At 37.0% G+C, this 22,801-nt stretch overlaps 1 protein-coding gene across 2 annotated transcripts; it reads right to left on the reverse strand.

Annotated features, from left to right (window-relative positions):
• Positions 1-385: 385 nt before the first annotated feature.
• S1PR4 (sphingosine-1-phosphate receptor 4) lies at positions 386-19,240 on the reverse strand. 2 transcript variants are annotated; one of them, XM_072404725.1, is made up of 4 exons: positions 19,112-19,240; positions 17,970-18,032; positions 4,461-4,675; positions 386-3,092 (listed from the first exon to the last, which is right to left on the reverse strand). In XM_072404725.1, exons 3-4 carry the CDS (start codon positions 4,652-4,654, stop codon positions 2,171-2,173), a joined length of 1,116 nt encoding a protein of 371 aa, XP_072260826.1. In that variant the 5' UTR covers positions 4,655-4,675; positions 17,970-18,032; positions 19,112-19,240; the 3' UTR covers positions 386-2,170. The 2 variants fall into 2 exon arrangements, with proteins under 2 accessions (XP_072260826.1, XP_072260827.1); XM_072404726.1 differs by lacking the exons at positions 17,970-18,032; positions 19,112-19,240 and adding an exon at positions 13,545-13,682.
• Positions 19,241-22,801: the final 3,561 nt, after the last annotated feature.

A 22,801-nucleotide genomic window follows, 5' to 3' on the forward strand; every position in this document is an offset into this window, starting at 1 on the left:
CCTCCCTAAGCAGAAATCTGCTCCTCTGCTGCAATTTGCTTTGATGTATAGAGAGCAGGAGTAAATACACAAATACAGTTGATTGTGCCTGACAGATGAACTGACTTTAATCAGCAAAAGACTTTTTTTTCCCCATCACATGTACATCTCTCCCTTTTAAAAGCATATGACCTAACCATGCATAATGGCACAGATGACAGATGGTCTGGAACACAGATAGGCAGGATAACTAGATGAGCTGTAAGGAATTTAGACAGGTTTATATTATATATTATGTCAGGTAATAATTCTGTTTTGTTTGTATAAAGGGTTAACAATTTAGCCACCCACATGTAGTCTGCTAGCAATTGCTGTCCTGCAACAATGAAAATGAAAAAAGGAAAACTTTGATTATGAACAACCAGTCAGGTAACACTGATCTCTTTATTAGATGTGCCAGTTTATAGACAGTTGGATCTCAGATTACATAGAACTATTAATGGAAGTTGGCTTTAGTATAATGCTGGCTGCTTAATCAAATAGCACAGGATTACATAACTTTTTGTATAAAATATTTACATACTGTATATACATAAATACATAGAAAAATATGTTTACATTTCTCATGAAACAACCCAAACTTGAGCAGAGCTGGTCATAATAATTAATCATAATAATTAAAAATAACTAATTCAGGCAGTTCATTTTAATTTAAATTGTAGAACACAAAACTTTCAATCTGTAGAATCCAATATGTCGTACCAAATCTAACAAGATGAGCTGATTAGCATCACTGCCAGATTTTATCAGTTTAGATGAGCTGGGGCAGGCTTTCAACTTTTGCCATGTTGTTGTCTTTGTTTTGGAAAGAAACCAAACTGCAGAAAAGCAGCAAGCGGAGGTATGTAATATTGTATCTAATGTTATTTACATTGATTTATACATTTTTGGATTTTCTAAGTGTTGCATCCTAGCAAAAACGCCTGCAGCTTTTTCTTTCCATTTCTGAGAAGACACTCTCATTGTTTTCAATGTTATAGCATCCAAAACATGCACACTGGATACATAAGACATAAAAAATGGAAGAGAAAAATGCATACAACCTGCAGAAGTAAAATACATGATTCTGAAGTCTAAACACATTGTTTTCTTGCTGTGGTCTAGGAACCCTGCAGGAAGCCCTCTCATTTCATGGAATTGAGGGGCTGTAATGGATCTAGTTTTCAACTATGAAAAACTCCGATACAGCAGCCTTTTTAAACTTTTTTAACACAGGGGGAACCTTTCAAAATAATGTTCAGGGCATAGTAACCCATGATATACCTACTTTATCCTCTGCTTAGAGTACATTAGTGTGGTGGTCAGCAGGTAGAATACCTCTTACATTGCTGGCCATTGGGAAGAATGTCATCCCTACAGATATACAAAGATCATTGGTACCAGTTAAACTGACCCTGAGGCACAGACTGCTTATTATTCATGGAAACCCTAGTAACCTCTGGGAGAACCCTAAGGTTCCACATGACCCTGGTTGAGAAGCACTTCTCTACACATTACAAGACATAGAAAGGCTATATATCCCCAGGAAATAGATAGACAGGTAGAGATCACACCTATGCTGGAATCACTACCAGCCAAACTAAGTTTGTCATAACTGTTACAGAACAGAATACCATATACAATTGTTACTTTGTTGTAATTTGTACTTATCACTAAGTAATGAGCACTTTATTGAAATTCATGTCTGTTATCATGACTGCCATCAATTTGCACAATTGATTGAAAAAGTTGCTCTTAGCAAAACTGAAGCTAAGCTTTAGGATGACTACCAGGACATGCCAAAGCATTTCCTAATCAGAACAGCCTGCCATTTCTGCAGAGTAAGGACACCAAAACAACCTCAGGCATGTGCCTGCTCTTTACATCTGTCAGCATTCATATCTGTCAAAGTTTGTAAATTATTCTAAAATTATATTTCTCTAGAGATGTTTTTTTTCAGATATCATATGCATGTTGAAATACTGGTTTTCAGAAAGGAGCTACTTTGCAATAGCCTTCATTTAGCCTTTTATTGCTTTGGAAGCCGACAGGAAGTTAGACTCTTAGGATAATACTTTACCACCATGGCCTTTAAAAGGCATATGTTAATAGAAAAAAATGTTTGATTGTTTTGATTAAAAAAAAAACATGCTCACTGACTGGGTACACTCGAAACACTAGTAACAGGACTCCTAAAACTTAAGTTTCTGGAAAGGCGTACGCTGCTTCTGTGTTTAAGTGAACTCTCATTGGAGGAACCTGAAGTGATTTCGGCAACTTGCTGGCAGCAAGCAGGTGGTCTCACTCCTGCTAATGTGCAGGCACAGCATAGGAGTGCCAGTATTGCCTTACGGACCTCGGAGCTCCTTAGGGAATAAATGAGTGGGTTAAAAGCTGAGTTCATAACTGCTAAAGCCAGGACCCACTCAAGTCCCAGGGGAGACTGGCAGGAAGGGGGAGAACATGCAGCATCCACCAAAAGGTACAGAAACAGTGGGGTCCAGCAGATGACAAAACAGCCCAAGATGATAAGAACTGTTTGAAGCAGGTGGAAAGCACGTCGGCTCTGGCTGGTTACTGCCACATGTTTGGCATTAGTACACACAAAATAATAAATTGTGCAATAAAAGCCAATTATACCAAGCAGCGTAAGACCCAAGAGTCCAAGACTGAATACAATATAACTCCTAGAATAAAGAGGAAGAAGACTGGAGCAATGTTCAATGTGGCATAGGCAGTTCCATCCAAACAAAGGTAAAGACCCAACTGCAAGAGCTAATAACCAGCAGAAGATAATCAGTCCCTGAACCCGCACTAGCTTGGTAGAGCGGCTCTCTGTTACTGGAACCACCATGGTGCTATACCGCTCCACAGCAGTTACCAACAAGCTAAAGGTGGAGGCAGCTAAAGTGGTAAACAGGAGTCCTTCCCTTATATACCATAGTTCAGGGCTTAGAAGGAATGTAGTAGGACCTGAGAGGCAGATGTTAAGTAGGTATGAAATGCCAGCCAGAAGATCACTGAATGCAATGTTTGCTAAACAGCAGTGAACCCATCGTCTTAAGCGAAGAAACCTGAAAGAAAAAAACCTTTGTTATTGCAATTTTATATTGCAATATAGCAAAATTATTATTATTATTATTGTTAAAATGATTAGTTATTGCAATATAGCAAAATTATTAATTAATTTGCTTTTAATTCCCCACCTACATGACTATTAATTAAAACTGGTAAATGGTAGAGCAAAAATCAAGCGTGTGACATAGAATGCTACATTAACTGTAACTAAGAGGTATATTCCATAGGACATTTTGTGTACAATTGCCCAAAATTCACTGGGTGACATCCATCCTAGTCTAAAGAAACCTTACAACCAGTTCACCTGGAAGCAGGCTACTTGTCCTGTATGGGAGTACCCTTCCAAAAGCATTATTACCTGTTGCTGACAGCACCTGGACCCTATGCCAACCCTGGTACTTTGAAGAGTTTGCCAAAGAATTCTGTGGCCAAAAGCATAAAAAGGGATGCTTTGGGGTGGGTACCCCAGTTTTTGCACTCCTTCCGCCACAATTTCTAAGATAATGCTTTTAGCATTCTTGCCAGGCTCTAAAGGATCCCTGACATGTGTATACTTACAAATCTGTGGCTTGTGTTACGCATTTTGTCTGCCATTTGTTTTAACTAAACTTTTTGCCAGCCACCTGCCCTGACCTTGGCTTACTTTTAAATATGCTTATGTATTTCACATCCCATTGCCCTGCCTTTGTCTATGCTTTCTGCCAGCCACCTGCCCTGACCTCAGCCTGCCTCAAAATAATTTTTTCAACCTTGTGCTGAAGCCACAGTTCCTGCAGACCTTTAATGGGGGCAGACTGCGGTTCACGACCTGGTGACCAGGGTTAAACTCTGCACCTTGGGTGATCCTGCATCACCTTCTAGTGGGCAGAAGAACACATGCTCTAATATCAGATTTTGTTTGTATAACAAAAACATGAAATCCTCCTAGAGTCGCCACTTTTTTAAACATATCTGCGCTAGAAGGAGCTCAATTTGGAAAATTTGAGCTGCCCGGTTGAAACTTTTTTTGACAACTTACTTTTAATTCAATGCTATCAACATTCACCTAGTGTGCATCAACCTTGCTGTGCAAAAAATGTGGTCAAATGTTGGAGTAAATACGTATAAAATATTTACTATATATATATATATATATATATATATATATATGCACAAAAAAAAAGTAGTACACAAAAAAATTTTCTAATGTCAATTAGTAATTGTTTGAAAATCTCAAAACACTGCATTATGCTGACCTTCTGATCTGTAAATTGGAGCAGAAATTGGCCTGTGTTTTACGCCTTATTTTGTTCATTTTTTGAGAAACATAATTAAAAACATATCTGCTGTTTACAATTACTGGTAATATTTTTGCTATTTCACACCTGAGAAGGGCCAGTAGTACCATTAAGTTCTCCACAATAATGAACAAGCTGATGAAGATGAAAAGAACGGTTAGGACACCAACTCCTGTTCTTGGTCGACCACTTAGGCGTCCGGTCATATTGTAATGCAAGAGAATAATGTTAATATTCTTCCTAGCAATTGACTCTAGACACAAGCTGGGTGTCAGGTTCATGACGGTGACCTGGAACCAAACCTGAAAAATATAAGTATTGACAATATGTGTTAAGAAAAGTTATCTTCAATATACTTTTTTATATTTTACTTATAACAATACAAGATATTAATCCCTACTATATGTTTACTTACAACACTAAATTTTTTGTACATGCCCTTCACATAACCTTCTACCTTTGAGGCACTGTTGGTAATATTTTTTATATAATAATTACCAATTTTATAATGACCATAAAAGCAGTTTCATATCCTTTAAAATATTTATTTTATGTGCCCAAATAACTTTTCATAAATAAATAAAATGCTGTTTTAAAACGAATATTGTTACTTTGTACAATGCTGTAGAAGTACTAAATAGTCCTGAGTGGACCAATTTTTTTTTAAATACAGTAGGATCTCGCCTATCCAGCTCGCGACTAACCGGCCTCCATACTATCCTGCCTAGTACAGAGGCTGAAAAAAAAAACTCAATTAAAAAATTCCAGGGCGGTGCGGGCGGATGTGTGCTGCAGTGCTCCTGCTCCGGAACTGTGTTGGATGTCCCCGGGTGTGGCATCCGTAGTGCTGGACCCTGTGTGGAGGTAAGTATAGTGCTTTATTAATGGAACTTCCGACTATCCGGCTATTTTGTTATCCAGCCTACCCTGTCGCCACATTGGGCCGGATAGTCCGAAGTCTACCTAATGTGAAATAAAGTATTGTCTTTTAAAAAAATGTTGTGCTGTTATTTATATGAAAATGTGAAAACTAAATATCCCAATTTGAAAGATGAGTTGTTCACTTCTCATCACTAAACCCCTTTTTGTACCATGCTGCATTTTAGCCGGCAGCTTAAGCACATCCAGAATTAGATCCAACCACTAACACAGGGAGGGATCATAAGGACAAAGGAGCCTGGGAAGAGCAGTGTGCGGTAGCTTGTAGAGCCACGATGAGGCCAGACAGTGCAAAAGAGAAGAGCACAATTAAGTGTAAACAGCGGGAAATTTGTATTTCTGTAGGGGGGTTATTGGTATGAGACTACTTGTTGTGTAGGTCATTACAGAGGGGTTGTTTCTGTGGGGCTTATGTATGGGATATTGTTGGTTGAGTTATTACTATTGTGCAAAGTTATTTCCTTGAGGGTTATTTCTGTTGGAAATGAATGCTGGAGATATTTATGTAGGGGGGCGCTATTGCTGTGGTTTTTTTTTTTTTTTTTGCTTGCCCTGACCACACCAAACTTTTATTCCCACAATAACGGGGGCTTCAAATTTTATTGAGATACTCCTGCAAAAAGCACAAAAACAAATGGAGTGGGTGCATCTCCCCAGTGTACTTATAATGAAGTAAGATTGTCGTTTGGGATGTTTTAAAAATCTGCTCAAGGATGTGGGGTTGTCACTGTAAGAATAGCAGGTTAATGTAATGTTAAAGATGAAACATTAGACCATTTTCAGTTTTCTGGTTGTGTTTTATGTGTAAGGGAAAATAGGTAAAGGGCCTTATTTAGGGATCATATTAGCGATAGGGAATACAGTGGCTATCTTTTTAGGATAGCCTACCTGCCACTGATCTACTTGTGATTTGCTGCCTGTCACTTATCTACAGTATCTACATGTCATGATATCTGCCTTTCATTGTTATTAACTGCCTGCCAATGGTATTTTCCACATGTTGCTGGTATTTGTATTTGCCATTATTTGCAGAACAATAATAGCTGTCTGTAGTTGGTAATATATGCATTCTGTGTGCATTTCTTTCTAGACAGACCCACAATAACTTGCCTTTGCACCCTCAACACAATTTGTTCATGCTCCTAAATGATATCTCACAACCCATTTAAAGTACTCATGTATGGCCAAGAGCGTGAAAGCCTATAAAGATACCTATGATCTAATAATCATTATTTAATAATTAATTGCATTTCCAAAACATATAAACAATAGTTTGTTTGCCAAAATGTTGTCTCTAATATAAAGTAGGGCATTTCAGATTCCTGTTATATTTTGTAGATGAACATTATGCTATACAGGTAAATATTAAATGTCTTGTTGGTACATAGAGCAGCATGGGGCTCTGAGGTTTCCTGTTTTGCCATTTAGGCGTTGTTCACAGACAGTAAAGTAGAAAGACACAGGAAGGGTGGAGTGCGTAAAGTCTCACAGGGCTGCATTTCTCAGCAATAAAGACTTCAGAAATGTTATTCTTTTGTAATAAGTAAATTATTATTAGTAATATATTTATATAATATACAATTAATTTAAAAATCACAATTGCAAAAATGTTTTTTTTTTTTTAGGTATTGTTATACTTGCAGTCATAGTTTTTTTGTTTCTAATACTATCAAATCTTTGACCAACTGTTCCAGTGTAGGTTGAAAAAAGAAACAAATACTTTTGTGGTTACGTTAGACCAGTGGTTTGACGTTTCATTATTATCAATGACATAGATCACAAATCAAATGCATGACAGATGTATTGCAAGTGCAATTAGTAAATTGTTTTAAAGGTACAAACTGAAGGGCTGTTGTGTGGATCCTACTTTTACTACTTAGAAAGTTGCTGACAGAGGACCATTAAGCAGACTTTTCAGAATTCACTGGCCCCATGCTCATTCCAGGTCAGTGACTCACCAGGTAGTGAAGCCATGATCAGCAAAAAGTCCCTCAGTTTATAGTTCAAAAAAATATAGGTCAGCAAATTTTAAAGTTCTGTGCTTGCAGGTCCACTTTTACAGGGTTAAGAGCAAAGCCCAATATGCAGTCATGCTTAGCAACTGAGAAAAAAAATCTGTAAGTGAAAGCAAATTGTAGCAAAAAAAGAGCTGGTTCCCTCCCCAACCAGAAAGGGCTGGGTTGTGGGACAGAGCTGTCTAGTTCTAGAAACTGGATATACAAAAAATAGAAGTCTTTGACAGGAAAAAGATATTATATATGTATATAATATGTATATTCGGCAGTTTACTAAAATACAAAAATATTTAAATCAAAATCAAGAACTATTGCACACAAAGATAGAAAAACAAATGCTGCTGCATATATAGAATGAAAAGATATGCATGCTCTCTTTTAGCACTATGAAGTTCTGTAGTCCCTGTTTTCAGTCATACACAGTAATATAAGTGGTTTAGAAGAGAACAATCACTTTAAAGCATGAATAAGACTGCATATGTACTGAGCAAGTTTGGTTACTTTCATGTGGTCAATATGCTAGTCAAAGTTTCTAATACATTTCAATGCAGAATGGTGATGACCGTACAGCAAGGGAAAATCAGTAGATAAAGTATTATGTCTCTTCTTCTATTAGGTAGGTCAATAGTCAGGTTTAAAAGTTTGCCAATAGAAGAAATGATATAATGCAAGTGATTATTGCATCAGTGCTATGGAACTGCTAATAACTGAAAATATCACAGGGTTCTTATTGAGTGCTTGAGCAATACCATTTTCTTATTTAGCTTACTTACCCTGTTGGAAATGTTCAGAGATCCCCAATGGCAACATAACCATGGCCAGCATAACCACATTAGTACAATTTGCCAGTCAGCCTGCCAAAACTTTTTTGTTAAAACACCAAACCCACATATCCAGTTGATGTAATTCCTACTATTCTGACCACTGCTTATGCAATCATCAACCTTGTCTTACATTGGTTTAGAAAGGCCTCCAGCCTGAACGTACTATGAAACAACAAGAACAGAGTACTTCAGGGAGCCAAAAAACAAAAAACAAAACAATAATTATCTTTTCTGCATTTAGTGCAGCATCTCCACCTTTATAACATGGGGGAACCTTTGAAATATCTTTCAGATCTTCAGGAAACCCTTGCTAAAATTATTATATCAGCAGCTAACGGTATATTAGTATGGGGGTCATTAGGAGGAATGCTTCCTAAATTGCTGGCCATTGGGAAGAATGTCACCCTTACAGATAGCCAAGTAGATCATTGGTGTCACTTAAACTGGCCTGTGAGACACAAATTGCTCATTGTTCAAGGAACCCCCAAGCAACCTCTGGAGGGACCCTGGTTGAGAAACATTGATCTAGTAAGCTGGAAGGTTCACAAATTTAATTTTTTTTTTCTGGTGGTTCCTGCGGTGGACACAATGACAGGCATATTGTGTTCACACACTGCATTCATTACCTCTCTGAATTGAGCCAGAATATGGGTCAATTACAGTAGAAGGGGGGTGCCAAAGGTGCGTGGCACACAAATTTATTAATATGTGAACCATACCCTTTTGACACCACTCTTTATCTAGCATACAGATAGTCCCTGGGGATAAACACAGTTTGATATACAAGTGAGCACTGATGAGCCATGTGACAGTTTTAAACTGTTGCTTTCTCTTATTCCGGTGTCATTTTAGCCCATTTGTTAATAGGTAGTGTAAGTTTGACTACTCCCTGTAAATTTGTTTAGATGTATAATGTGTGTGTTCCCTTAAAAAATGCTCTCAAGGAGGTATGATGCATGAGATGTCTGTTTGCAAGGGTGTGCAATGTGCAATTACCTGGCTTGCACAAAATGCTGCGAGTAATTGTTAGCAAAGATCATACATTTTCAGTAACATTTGTAGTGCTTTGGTGTGGTTTGTGAAGCTGTTGTACAGTTGAATTTTAGTGTGCAAAGGTTCAATATAAGTTGGGATTGTGTAACCATGCAACACCCAAAGTGTGATAAACATGATGCCAGAATACAGTTCCCAACATCCCTGCACTACAGTGGAAACCAGGTGTCTACGTGAGGGGACAGGACTTGTGGTCACAAGAATAGCTGGTGCAAAATTGTAAGACCTTAGAAACAAAGGCATGAAGGGTCTTGTTCAAGTTTGGCTTTAGTTCAGCTTTAAATAGCACTTGAAGGGTCTATTTTTGGTATTTGGAAAAGCCCAGATTTACCTTTTATCTATACTTTTTGTGTGTACTTATACTTTCTAGTTACAAAATTGACTTTTCTAGGCAACCAATGACATGCTAACAACTTTACAGCTAACTAACGTGGGTGACTGAAAAGAGGTTACATAAGTTCAAGATTAGGAAACTAGCATGCTTGCCATTAACATTAAACTTATCATAAACTGTCCAATGTGTACTTAGTAGTAGTGGAGCAGGAGAGATAATTCTTAGAGGTATATTGTGACATCACCCAGCTCACACAACTGACTATACTTAGAAAAAGTCAAATATATATTTAGCTATTAAACCCTGTAATGGTTTACCTGTAAGCACTGTGGTGTTATCCCCGTCATGGCTGTTTTTCTGCATTTCCCACCACAAACGTTTTGTCTGACCACAAAACCACCACCAGCTGCTAATACTTTTGTAAATGCTCAGGCAGAATCGCCCAGCAAGCAATACATTTTAACTAACATCATGCAATGCCCTGTTTTTTAAAGTGACACTACCAATAGATAAAATACCCCTAAGTAGGTATCCGATGGATGATACATAGTAATTGCATATGTGTTCTGTGAAATTGTGAGTTCAAATTGAATAGTCTACAAACCTCTTAAGTCTATAACTACCTAGGATTCAACATTACCAACATCCTACAAGCAGGATACAATAAAGTATAGCAAGCATTTAGTTATTTTTGATGGAACTTTTTGATTAGTGTTAGACTGCAGGTCGGTTGAATAAAGGAACTGGCTGCTTAAGCCAGGGCTGGATTTATAGTTAGGTATATTGGTGCTGTGCCTATAGGAAGCAAAAGCAGAGGCAACTTTTCTATGTATACTGATTGGCCACACATATTGGCTTTCCCATCAATATAGTAATCTGTCAAATTCAATATGGTTATATTCTCTATTGTCATCATATTCAGAGCTATGTTGGACCAGTGGAGCAAAATAATATCTTGTGTGTAAACCTAGCAAAGGAGAATTGCTTTGGGCATCAATAGGTTTTATTTAGTGATGGAAATAGCCCTTTTAATGGCCTTGGTCCTAGTGTAAATGAGCTCTTGTTTGCTTCAGATGGGTTTTGCATTCTCATACAAGTATATGGGACATTAAAAACCCACTTGAAGCAAGTCAAATACAGGTGAGCTGCAGCTCAAATGCATCTGTTTGTGAACACTGAAGCGTAATTAACTAATGTCAAGCATGATGCTGACATAAGCAAAAAGCTCATTACTACAGGCTTTTAAAGAGATGGTGACACATGTTGATTCTGTGTAAAGTAGAACTTTGGCCAGGCTTTGGACATTTGAAATGGTATTCATTGTTAACAAACAGAAGGGGACTGAACGCCACTTAAATGATGTAACTGCATCTTCAGTAAACTTTAACCTTGAGAATTAATTACTCCACAGTATCTGGAACTACAAAGGTCATGAAGGCTTTTTTTAAGTTAATTTACTGTTTGTTAAAGATTTGTAAATTTATGAATGTCCAAGGCCTGAACACTAATATTTTAGAGACCCTGTCAGTCACTAAAAAAACGTATCTGATTTTTTTTGCAAAGGAGGAAGTAATATACTCACCTTTGCATGGCATAATAGTTTGAGAATGGAGCCACATTAACCTATATCATGGAGTATACATACATCTTGTGCCATTCAAGTGACCTGTTTACTATGTCCCTGACACCTGAAGACTCTCTATTTAGTTTTGAGTGAATAGGGAAAGGTTAAAGACTCTAATAAAACAATATTATTGCTGTATGTCTATACAAGGACATCTGTCATTATAAGAGGAAATGAGAGAAAATCTCCCAGGGGGGTCATGGTGAACATGAAAAAAAAAAAAAACAGACAATGTGCAATATCCCTTAGCTAATAACAAGATTTTTGTTTAATATAGGCAAAATAGTGAGAGATTACCTGGTTTACTAATGCATGTTGCTCTAGCTCTTTCTTTGGCCTTAATAAGGGACATGTGAACCCTATCCAAATTACATTTATTTGCTAAAGCAGAGGTCCCCAACCTGTGGTCTGCGAGAAAATGTTGGTGGTCCACGGCTCTTGCTAGTGTACTCCCCAGGAAAAGGACCTCACTTTGGGGGGGGGGGGGGGTGCACTGGCCAGAGCCGCGGACCATGTCTCCCGTATGCATCTCAGACTCAGGGGAGTGGGCTGGTTGTGTCTTTGGAAACAACCCACCCACTCTTTCATTGCAGGCTCAGACCTCCAAAAGGTTGGGGAACACTGTGCTAAAGCGCCACACATTATAAAAAAAAATTGCTATTTTTTCAAAAAATATACATTTTTATTATGCTTTTCCTTTCTTTGCTGCATCTTGATGTTGCTGATCACCTTTATCTTCTTATAGCCAATTCTTGTGTACACTCACAAAATGACTACATAACTTTTACTGTAGGTTTCCTGATAGACTGATAACAACAGTCACCTATATGCAATATGCTTCTGCATGGCCAATTGTAACATTTATTTAAAGATTAGGTGACAGGATGACAATGTAGTAGCAAATTTGGAAGACAGGGAGAATGTTGTCAGTCTGACCCTTTAACAGCAAGTGTCTGAAGAAGGACCTTCCCGACAGAACCACTAAGTATTATTTAAAAAAAAAAAAAAGCTGGAGAATATAAAGTATTAAAAATTACATGATCATCCTATAGAAGTTGAATCAATGCTGATGTAAGCACTTATGTTTAATTACATTACTGTTTGGGTTGCACTTTTTATTGTGTATTTTTTGTCATTGCACTGTAATCATCTGTATGTTGATGACTATTGAAATTTTTTGTTGTATGTAATATGTGCCTATTTTTGTGTTATGGTACTTGCACTGTTGTTTATGCCTTGAAACCTTCCTTTGTAAAATCCTTTATATATGATTCACATTGTATCACTGTTAAACCTTAATAAAAATATTTGAAAAAAAAAGTATTAAAAATTACTCCTGTAATTGCAAAACCTTATAGAAGAATTGAATTGGGTTTATATATATATATATATATATATATATAATTTATTATCTTTTATCTCAACAATACCTTTGTGCCATACAAACAGAGTCTTGTCATTGTAGTATAGTTTTATATATATATATATATATATATATATATATATATATATATATTTCATACCCCCAGCTTCCAGTCCTGTTTTTCTTGTACACTGCATTTCCCACCTATCTTTCTAAATTTGTACTTTAGCTGGACAAACTAGATTATGCGGTACAGTATAGTAATAGTGTCACTTCTCCTGTCCAGTGTTCAAAATGATACCCCATACCCACTATAAAAGACCTTTACATCTCAGCACCATAGATATGATATAAGATAACGCACAGTACTAAATGCATGTGATGGTCATGCATAATAACATCAATCACTTGCTCATACACTGATATGGTTGCAAAGGTTTATTGCTCAGCAGAAAGAGATTTATATTGTTTATTGCAAGTAAGACACCAGTCTCAATCAAAAGTCCAATACTGCATGTCCACTGTCTGCTTCAATGCACCAATAATATGTCATCCCTACTATCACATATTGGAACTTACCACCAATGATTCCAACTGTTCACCGATGCAGATAGTGGGTTTTCCCACCCATGTAGATAGTTGTACCACTGCCAGCAGCACATGAGGCATTGTACAACACCAGAGAGCAGCAATTTTTACAATGAAATTACTTTGTTATCATAAGCATAAGTGTATTTTCCATTTAAGCTAAGAGATCATTACTTAAATTGGGTCAACTGTCATAAAGTGGTTTAGTCACTCTCCAACAAGAGATTGCATTTCTCATTGTAGCTTAGCCCATTGCTTCAATTGTAGATAGTAACAAATGTAGCTGTAAACAAATGGGTAAATCTTATGTTTCCAACCTATTAAACTCACAAGTTTAACTGAACCCTACAAATTCTAGTTTGCATGAAAGTGCATCAGATCTAATCCACATTCCATGTACAATCCAATCCAATTTCCCAGCACAGACTCACCTGGCAGGTAGCTGATGGTCACTGTGTGTAAGGATGCAGGTGATGATCGAATAATGACAGCTAGTTGTCTGACAGAATGTTTTTACAGGAAATATTTCTAACCTCTGTCAACCACAGGTTTCAGGATGGACCCCACCCAGGGGAGAGGCAGGGGTACTGATAACTGGTAAAACTGTCAATACTACTATATGTGGCTTTGAGGTTCATGGTTATTTTGCATAACTGTTTTATAGTATGATGGGATGAACCTTTTCATTTCTTGAACATAAGGGTCAGTTGTATCTTTTTATGATATTTTGGGGTACATGTAATTATCCTGGGGTATGTTATGTGACAAGAGAACAGTAGAGAACTATATTGTCACAGGTATGTCTAAAAAGTAAGAGCATCACTGCAGAACATCATATATTTTTAATACATACATTTAAAATGTATGTATTACACAGTATGTCAGTGATGGTCAACATTTTTGATACAGGAGGCCTAATGTTGGTCTTGGAAACAAAGGAATGCAGGTTTATTCAGAAAATGTATGGCTATATAATATTCAAAAACTGCAGGAATGCATGCTGCTAGAAATGATTTAAAACTGCAGAAGATGGCCAGAGATTGGGAAAGTGCTTTAGTTGTTGGAGACTGGGGTTATGGACCAGGAGAAGTGCCATGAAACTTACAGAGCTCTATTTATAAAACAGGGAATCTGACATTCCCTCAAACATTCTTTCATGGAAATCAATTACTGACACTAAACACATGAACCTGGAAGATTCCCACAAGAGAATGTCTGATTCCCGGTTCTATATATGGAGCTCATAGAGATCACTGCTAAAACAACCCTTTTACAATTGAATGATCCAACACGTGTGCACCTTACAGATTCCAAACAACTAGATGGGAGATCTAAACCAAACATTTTACTACTAGAATCTATTTTGGAGAATATTTTTCTTTCACTGGTCTGAATAGTCACCTGGGTAAAGGAGCCTAAATTACTGTCTAAAGAGCCAAACGGCACGCTCAGGGGTTAGCACTCCAGCCTTTGCAGCGCTAGGTCCCATGTTCATTTCCCCAGCCAGGACATTATCTGCATGGAGTTTGCAGGTTCTCCTCGTGTCTGTGTGGGTTTCCTTCGGGTACTCCGGTTTCCTCCCACATCCCAAAAACATGCAGTTAGGTTAATTGGCTTCTCCCTAACAATTGACCTTAGACTACAATAATCACATATGACTATGGTAGGGACATTAGATTGTGAGCTCCTTTGAGGGACAGTTAGTGACACTACTATGGACTTTGTACAGCGCTGCGTAATATGATGGCGCTATATAAATACTGTACTAATAATAATAATAATAATAATAATAATAATATGTGGCTCCTGAACCACCCTGAATTGGCTGTATGTTGCCCCAAAGCCACAGGCTGGGCACAAAGCATTTATGCTGAGCTTTGGATTTAACAACAACTGTGAGAATCTACCTAAACACTTTGTTCAGTGTATATGCTACACAACTTTATTGTTGGTAAATTTAGGAGAATATGCAATCATATTGCAAGTTGTGTAGCCAGCTTTACGAAAACGAAAAGCAGCTATTTGAGATGACCAAATCAGGCCTCTATTCCAATGAGTTGGAAAAGTTTTATTTATTCAAACAGTGCGAAAAGGATAGCACTGATTGCTATGCCAGAAGCAACCATGAAAGGTTTGTGCACGTTAGGTAATTGTCACCCAAAATGAATGATTGGGATTGTCTCAGCTAAAAATCTAGCGTGTGTACAGCATCCCAGCAATCTACTGTTATGGATTTCTAAATGACAGAGCAGGGACTAAACAAGATGCATCCTGTTCATCTTTTCTCCTCCTATAGAATTAAACAGCACTTTGTGTACAACACTTGTTTATTCTAATGCCTATGGTGCAGTTACAGAAATCTATAGTCTACATTAATCTAATTAATCTAATGTCTACAGAAATCTAACATCCCTAAAGCAGGCTTGAAATTAGATAAATATATTCATGTTAATGTGTATCCAAGGGTAAAACTTTTTATTCGTTTTTGAAAGAGTGGTGGTATATTTACAAGAATGGAAGGGAAATATCCCAATGGGATAGAGGACATCAGTAAACCTGACTGGGGTTTACCTGTCTGTTACTCTATCCAAATAATACATATCCATACAGATTAACTATATCTATATCTAAACAAAAAAAGGTTTGACTATAGATTAAGTAGCCTTAACATAAAGTGTATTGTGTACCAGTATTTATTAACTCTCACATAGATTACAGTTCCTTCCCTGACAATGGGCCCGATATATTAAAGCTCCTTAGATTAAACTGGTTAATTAAGGAACCTGGAATGGATCCGGTCCAGGATTCAAAACATTTGCTAACAGGTAGTAAATGACTTTGAAGAAATCCATTCCAGTTTTGCTGAATCACCCAGCTTTACTGAAAAAGTGTATTCTCTCCAACCTTGGAAAGCTTTAATAAATTAGACTGAATGCTGCAGCCTCTCAGCTTGTGACATACTACAGAAAGTTACTATATTCTGATCACTAGGGAAGAGAAGACTGAAACAGACATATCACATCTTTGGAGCCAAGGCAAATTTGCATGCATACTTGTAAAATTGCTTAAAGGTCCATAGGCTTTTAGACATGTAACAAATATGATGCCCTTCTGCTGCTCTGTATTTTACATAGGAATAAGGAGAGGGTCCAGAGGACTTCTATAATTGAGGTTAGAGATCACAAGATTGTGTTTCCCTTTCTTGTGGGCATAGCAATCACCCCCTGACATCATTTTGCTGTCTCATGACAACATTCTTGTTTTGCTCTTCTATTTTGCAATATCACCGTTGCACATCTGTTTCACTGCATATGTTCTAGATTGTCCCTTTGTCAAATCACTTCCTTTAGGGAAAACCTTCCTCTATTGAGGTTGTCTTGGCTGTTTAGGATACTTTCATTTTGTATAAATTACATGATTGCCTCAGAAAACCATTCAGATCTACCTTCTTTATATACTCTCACATAGACAGGAAAGTGTCATTTTGTTGCTTTTCGGTGATATAGAAAATATTTTACATTTACCTGTTCTGTAGCCCATGCCACCCATGGTCTTTGTGTTGTAGATATCACAAATTCTAAAGTGGCAGATGCCTGGTCCCCTGTTGTAATGAACAGAAGGGTATCTTGACACTTCCTGAAGTGTCTAATGCAAAAAATACTTTAGGAGCAGCATTTCTTCAAGGCAGCTCTGTGAGCATTGGGACAGAAGAGTATACGGTAGTAAGTAGATTTGCTGTCTGGATTTGAGCCAAAATAACACATGGATGCTGTCACACCCTGAATTGGTGGTTATCAGTGGTGGTTCTACTCATGAGGAACATTAGCCAATGGAAAGACTGTCACCTGTGTACATCAATAACCTGTTGATATTTACCTTCGGCTAGTTGTTATGGTACACAGCAAACTGTTTCCCCTGACATGTGATCCTCAGGGGTGGAACTGTCCCTGACAACCACCCTCTAATAGGAATGCTGCCCACGTTGTGTAGGTGCTGCGACAGGTAGTGAGGTGGAACCAGGCACTCCAGTGTGACTTCGCAGTGAGATGAGAGGATATGAGGATCAGAGCTATATGTGAGCAGCTTGACAGTGGCCAGGCGTTAGTATTACATTTGACCATTATTTGTTTTGTAGCATCACACTGGTGATGGCTTATGTAAGCTTTTTCCTGTTGCTCACAAAAACATTTTGATTCAAATTCACATATTCTAAATCTAGAATTTGTGGATCAGTTTGGCTGAATGGTTCTTAACACAATTTTAAGCTTGATTTTAATGCAGCATTTTGTGACAATCCTTTATATATTTATCAATACCAAGTGGCAATAGATCTACTTGTAGCTTGTACCCAAACTAAAAAAACTAGAAATAAGGTATAAGTGGAATTACTGTCTAAAGACTATACTGTAAATTATGCAATATAAAGTGCTAACCTATAGTATTGTCACTAGTAAATACCATATAGCACAAATACCACACCACCTAGAATGTATGGATAATTAAGATTGTTTCAAAGACTAATTTGGTCACAGGTATAGTTTCAGATTGTATTAGGACGGGAAAACTGGTAATGTATAGGAGCATTGCTATGGGACCAACTGGATTATGAAGTCAATACCAGCTGCAGTGAAAATAATCTGTGGATTTGTGCCTATAAAGGTGGAAATACAGTTGTACTTTCCAATAGGGTACATGTGGAAGGAGATAACTGACAATGAAAGTATTTTACAAATCAGTCTTACAAAACAGACTTTCTGGGCACACTAAGAATAAAATTAGAGATTATTGCCCTCTGGTTGTTCTACTTAAATATAAATATGTGTATAAAATGCCATCTGTAATAGGTGGTCACATACCTGTATAAGAAGCCTGAGATACGGCAGCCTCTTGCTCAATTCGCATTCAAACACCTATGGAATCTGCAGGGGCAACGGAAGGTCACAAGTTACTAGGTGCAGTAAAAGGTGACTAGAATTTGAGACCCTAATAATAAATGCGCAGTAACAAAGCTGGTAATACATCAAGATTAAAAAGGTCCAGAAACAGGGTCAGGGCACCAACCAAGGTCAAAAGACCAGCAGGAAGGCACAAAATTATAACGAGAATTAGGGTACAAAACAGGCATAGGTCAGCAACATAAAGGTAGCAAGGTGCAAAGCTGATAAGCAGAATCTTGATCAGAAGTTCAGACTGAAGTTGATGTTTAAAAACAAAGTCATAGACCTGAAATAACCTGCACAGCTCATACACACCTCTATTGTTCATTGTCATTTCCTTCATTGGCTGATAATTGCATATAGAATATAGTCTGGATTTGTAAGTAATCCCTACAAAACTCTATCTCATCTGGACCCTCATTTGGTGTAATTGTCCCCTTACTAATTCAACCTTCTTCTCTTAAGGCTCTATAAATCAGAGATGCTGACATTCCCATAAACATTCCCTGGTGGAGAATCAATCACTGCAATTAAAACACATAGACGTGGAAGATTCTCCGCCAGGGAATGTTTGAGAGAATGCCCAATTCCCTGCCTTATAAATAGAGCCTATTGAATCCAAAATGCAACTTTTCTGTCTTTGTCAACAATAGGAGCAGCTGGTAAAGAGACCGAGAAAAACAACAAAGTACTGAACAAATAAAAGACTACATAATATTCAAATGCAATGTTTCAGATTTATTGGACTACCTGAAGATTAAAATGTTTTTTTGGATTTGATTTTTTTTAGTCCAGTTTGTAAAGAAAATACATACAAATCTTCTCTATATATACATAATGACACCATTTCATCCTTTTCCATCTGATGAGGCTCACACTGTCACCAAATATTTGGCTTCACATCTTTACTGCTTCTTTCTCTTATGCACTGTAAGCTCATATGTGTACCTTTTTCATCTGTTGTATCTTGTTACTGATATGTTTGTTCCCCTTATGGGTATTGTTTACGCTCACTTAGTTTGCACAATACTACTTGAAAAAAAACAAAAACATTCTCTTACTTAGTTGTCTGGGTCCAGTAGGCCTTCTGCAAGTCATGTCACACTGCCATGTAGCTCGGATGTAAATGATGAACGAAGATCTTTAAAAAAATCCGGTACCGCTTTGTACTTTATATTATATATTTGTTGTGGTAATGCTGTGAATTCTGGTAATTGGGGTGGGAGGACAAACAGATGATAAAATATTGCTAAAGCTCCTTAAAAGAGGAACAAAGAGGAGTGTGCTCCCCAGCTGTCTCTGTAAAACAAACTATATTTAGTATACAACAAAGTTTGAGGGATTTTAATTTTATTCCAAAAAGTAGTTTACCTGCATTAAAGAGTATTTAGAGAAGTAAGTAATAGCGAATATCTCCTTAGATAGTGCTATAGTATATTGATAAATATATAAAAATATATTTTTGCAGTATATTGTTTGGCCACTAATGTTTTCATGGCACTGTTCTGCAAAAACAGCTGTTAAGTCTTTCTTGCTAAACTAAATACACATTGAGACGTCCCTGCTGCCTGCTCCCTGGAACTGTGTCAGATGTCCGCGGGGCTGTGAAAGGAAGACTGGCCTGTGTGTGAAGATAAGAAAAAAAAAAGAAATTTTCGAAAATTTTTGATTATCAACCTGTGTATGTATATATAAATATATATATATATATTTATTATTAATTTTAGGTTGCCATCTCACATATCTTGCATGCACTAGAGTGATGAATTATCACACAGGTTTGTAGACTCACATCATGGTGAATGGCAATGCAGTGCATTTTCAAAAAGGCAGTATGTTGCCACTATGAGAACAGGCCCTAAATGTTAGTGAAATTCAGTGTCATATTACAGGTTATGCAAGTAGTGAAACTAATACTTCTACTAAGTAGTACAAACTACTAAGTATGGGTACTGCCAAGTACAGCACATGCTATCATAAAGTTCCCATACATTCAGTAGTGTGCAAAAGTTTTAGAGAGGTATGAACAAATGCTAAAAACCAAGAACGCTTTCAGTTTCAATCTTTGTTTATTAGAAATTGTATAGCAGTACTATAGGAATATTACAAAGAGAAAAAAGCAGAAAAGAATGTGGGAAAGCAAATGAAGCCAACACAAACAGCATCTAAAAGGGAAAAATATGACTCATGTTTATTCCCCAGGCAGAACATAATCAAAAAAAGCACAGCAGGCCTAAAGGTATAGGGCAATGGAACAGTCCACATAGTGTACACTGCTCACCAAAGAACAATAATGAGAACAAAATGAAAACATGAGAAACCACAAGAGAAAGGAGGAGTAGAGGTAAAAAAAGAATCGTAAAGGAGGGGGAAGGTGTATAGCCCACAACATCCATGCTTTACCAATTTTTTTTGTTTTAAAACAATTAGATGGTCAACAACATCTAAGAAAAAAAGTTTGATGTTAGATTTATTATTTATAGCAGATAAATATTTAGGGAGTACCAGAACGTTTTATGTTTAACATGGAAAAAAGTAAGCTTAAACTAGATGTTGGTACAAGCCTGTGTCCTTTAACTCAGAAGGGCCACTGTAGGTTCTTTATGTATAGATTTTCCCAAAACTGTACAACATTAGAAAACTCCGGGGGTGTCCAGCATCTGCTCCTGCGTCGTCTTGGCATTTGTCCCGGAGCTGCCATCTTCATCTTCTATTATGGGTTCTTCATCCTACGTCACCTGACCAAGGCGCGAAATCTGGTGAAGTAGGATGAAAAAAAAATAAATAAATAATTCTCTTTGAGCAAAAATGCTTCTTCTGTGCATGCCCGAGATGCTCAAGAGCTTTGTGGTCCCATTCATTCTCGCCTAGGTGGTCGAGAATTAGGGGGCGGTACTGCCCCCTTTTTTTTTTTTTTTTTTTTTAAAAAAAGGGTGTTGCACCCAAAAAAAAAATAAAAAAACTGAATCTTTACATTACAGAGTTCTTTACCCTTTTATGTAACGTGAAAATTTTGAGTATATGTATGCTTTAATAGTTTTTTTTTTTTATCAATTATCAATGCAAAGTGACTAAACAGAAGAGAAATCTAAAACTCTAAAACAAATCAATATTTGGTATAGTCACCTTTTCTGCTAGGTACTTTAGCACACAGTTTTTGAAGGCACTCAGAAAACCGATCCTCTGTGGATGAAGTCTGCCTTAAATCCTTCGGTTTCTTTATGACACTCAATTATGTTGAGATCAGCTATCTCTGTAGGCCATACCAGGATCTCCAGTGCTCCATGTTCCTGTTTATGTAAATAGTTCTTAACATAAATTATTGTATTGTACAGCAGAACAACAACCCCAAAGATACATTTGGGGCCAATCAGATGCCTCCCTCTACCAGGGGGATGAAAATCAACTTGTCAGATGTAATGACTCTAGTGAGATCTTGCGATCAGAAAGTACTCATATAACCCTTAGTCCTGTAAGCAATGGGAACTTTCTTCACAGATCACAGTGTATCCATAAAGCATAAAGGCATACCAACAAGCAAACCATACTATGATACATATATTTTAAAACTCTAAGCAAATATGGAAAACTAACTTAAAAGAGCTGATGCAGTGGTAGAATATGTGACAGTCACTCCAAATGTGTTTCACCCAATTGGGGTTCCTCAAGGGTTAACCCATCAACCCAATTGAGTTGTACAAAAACACTTGTGAAGGTTTAGGGGCTGGATCTCATACCATAAAAAAATGTGTGCTATTCAAGAATATATATATTATTTTAAACCTGAATTTAATTTCCGGAGGATGAGTAGAAATACCCTACATGGTAGTTTTTGCTAGTACATTGGTAGAACATGGTTCTTGGTAGTACATGGTGGTAACTTTAGAAATTGAAGATCTGCTATGTATTGTGAACTTCTAAAAATGTTAATTGCATTCAATTAAAAATGACTATATATATGTAAATTAAAAAATAATATTATATAATAATAAAAATACATATAAAACCTATATATTACTAATAAAAGTTAAGTACATTGTGACTTGCAATAAAGCACTTTGCCACTAGATGGTGCAATGAATAACAGATTTAACAACTTTGGAAATTTGAATATACTGTATTAGTACTGTAATATAGGTGAAAGAATTGTGCAGTTACTTACTACAACTGCTTTTAGATTTATATTATTAGTTTATTTTTGCTATATTGTCCAATTTCAATGGTTTTTCTTGTGAATACTGCATGAAAACTGCATAGGGGGGCAAAGAAGAAGATTATTTTTGAAAAAACAAATTGCATTTTAAAACTCTAATAAATTAACTATTTAGTTAAGGTTGGTTATTTAAGATTTGTTTAATATGCAGACCACAACAGCACAGTTCTACACTGCATTGAACAAACACAGTAAGTCGTTTGTGTGACCAACATACAACCTTATTGTTTTGTGCAACTCATTCCAAAGCAGAATAGCTACCTTCTTCAGCAACTACTAATTCAGAGAGCTTTCCAGTCACGTGACAGGATGAAATATATGATGTCAAATTTACAAGGTATTTGGCATTATCTATCCTAAGTTTCCTGGGAGAGAAAAAAAGGGCCTGGATAAGGCTGTCAGTAATTGTGTTGTTTGGGGGATCAAGGCCTGCAGTGTCCAGGAAGGATTGGTTGGGCCAGGTACTCCTTACGTTTTCCAGAACTGGAAATTTGAATGGCTTTGGAGCACTTGGCCATAATTAAAAAGCACCTGCCTT

The sequence above is a fragment of the Pyxicephalus adspersus genome, chromosome 3 (assembly GCF_032062135.1).
Source record: "Pyxicephalus adspersus chromosome 3, UCB_Pads_2.0, whole genome shotgun sequence".
NCBI classification, from domain to species: domain Eukaryota; kingdom Metazoa; phylum Chordata; class Amphibia; order Anura; family Pyxicephalidae; genus Pyxicephalus; species Pyxicephalus adspersus.

Excerpts from the sequence above, each read along its gene's own strand:
- S1PR4 (XM_072404725.1), bottom strand. The coding sequence starts at position 4,654 with ATGAACCTGACACCCAGCTTGTGTCTAGAGTCAATTGCTAGGAAGAAT. Across the intron at positions 3,093-4,460 it reads GTACTACTGGCCCTTCTCAG|GTTTCTTCGCTTAAGACGAT; the intron begins GTGTGAAATAGC and ends TTTTTCTTTCAG.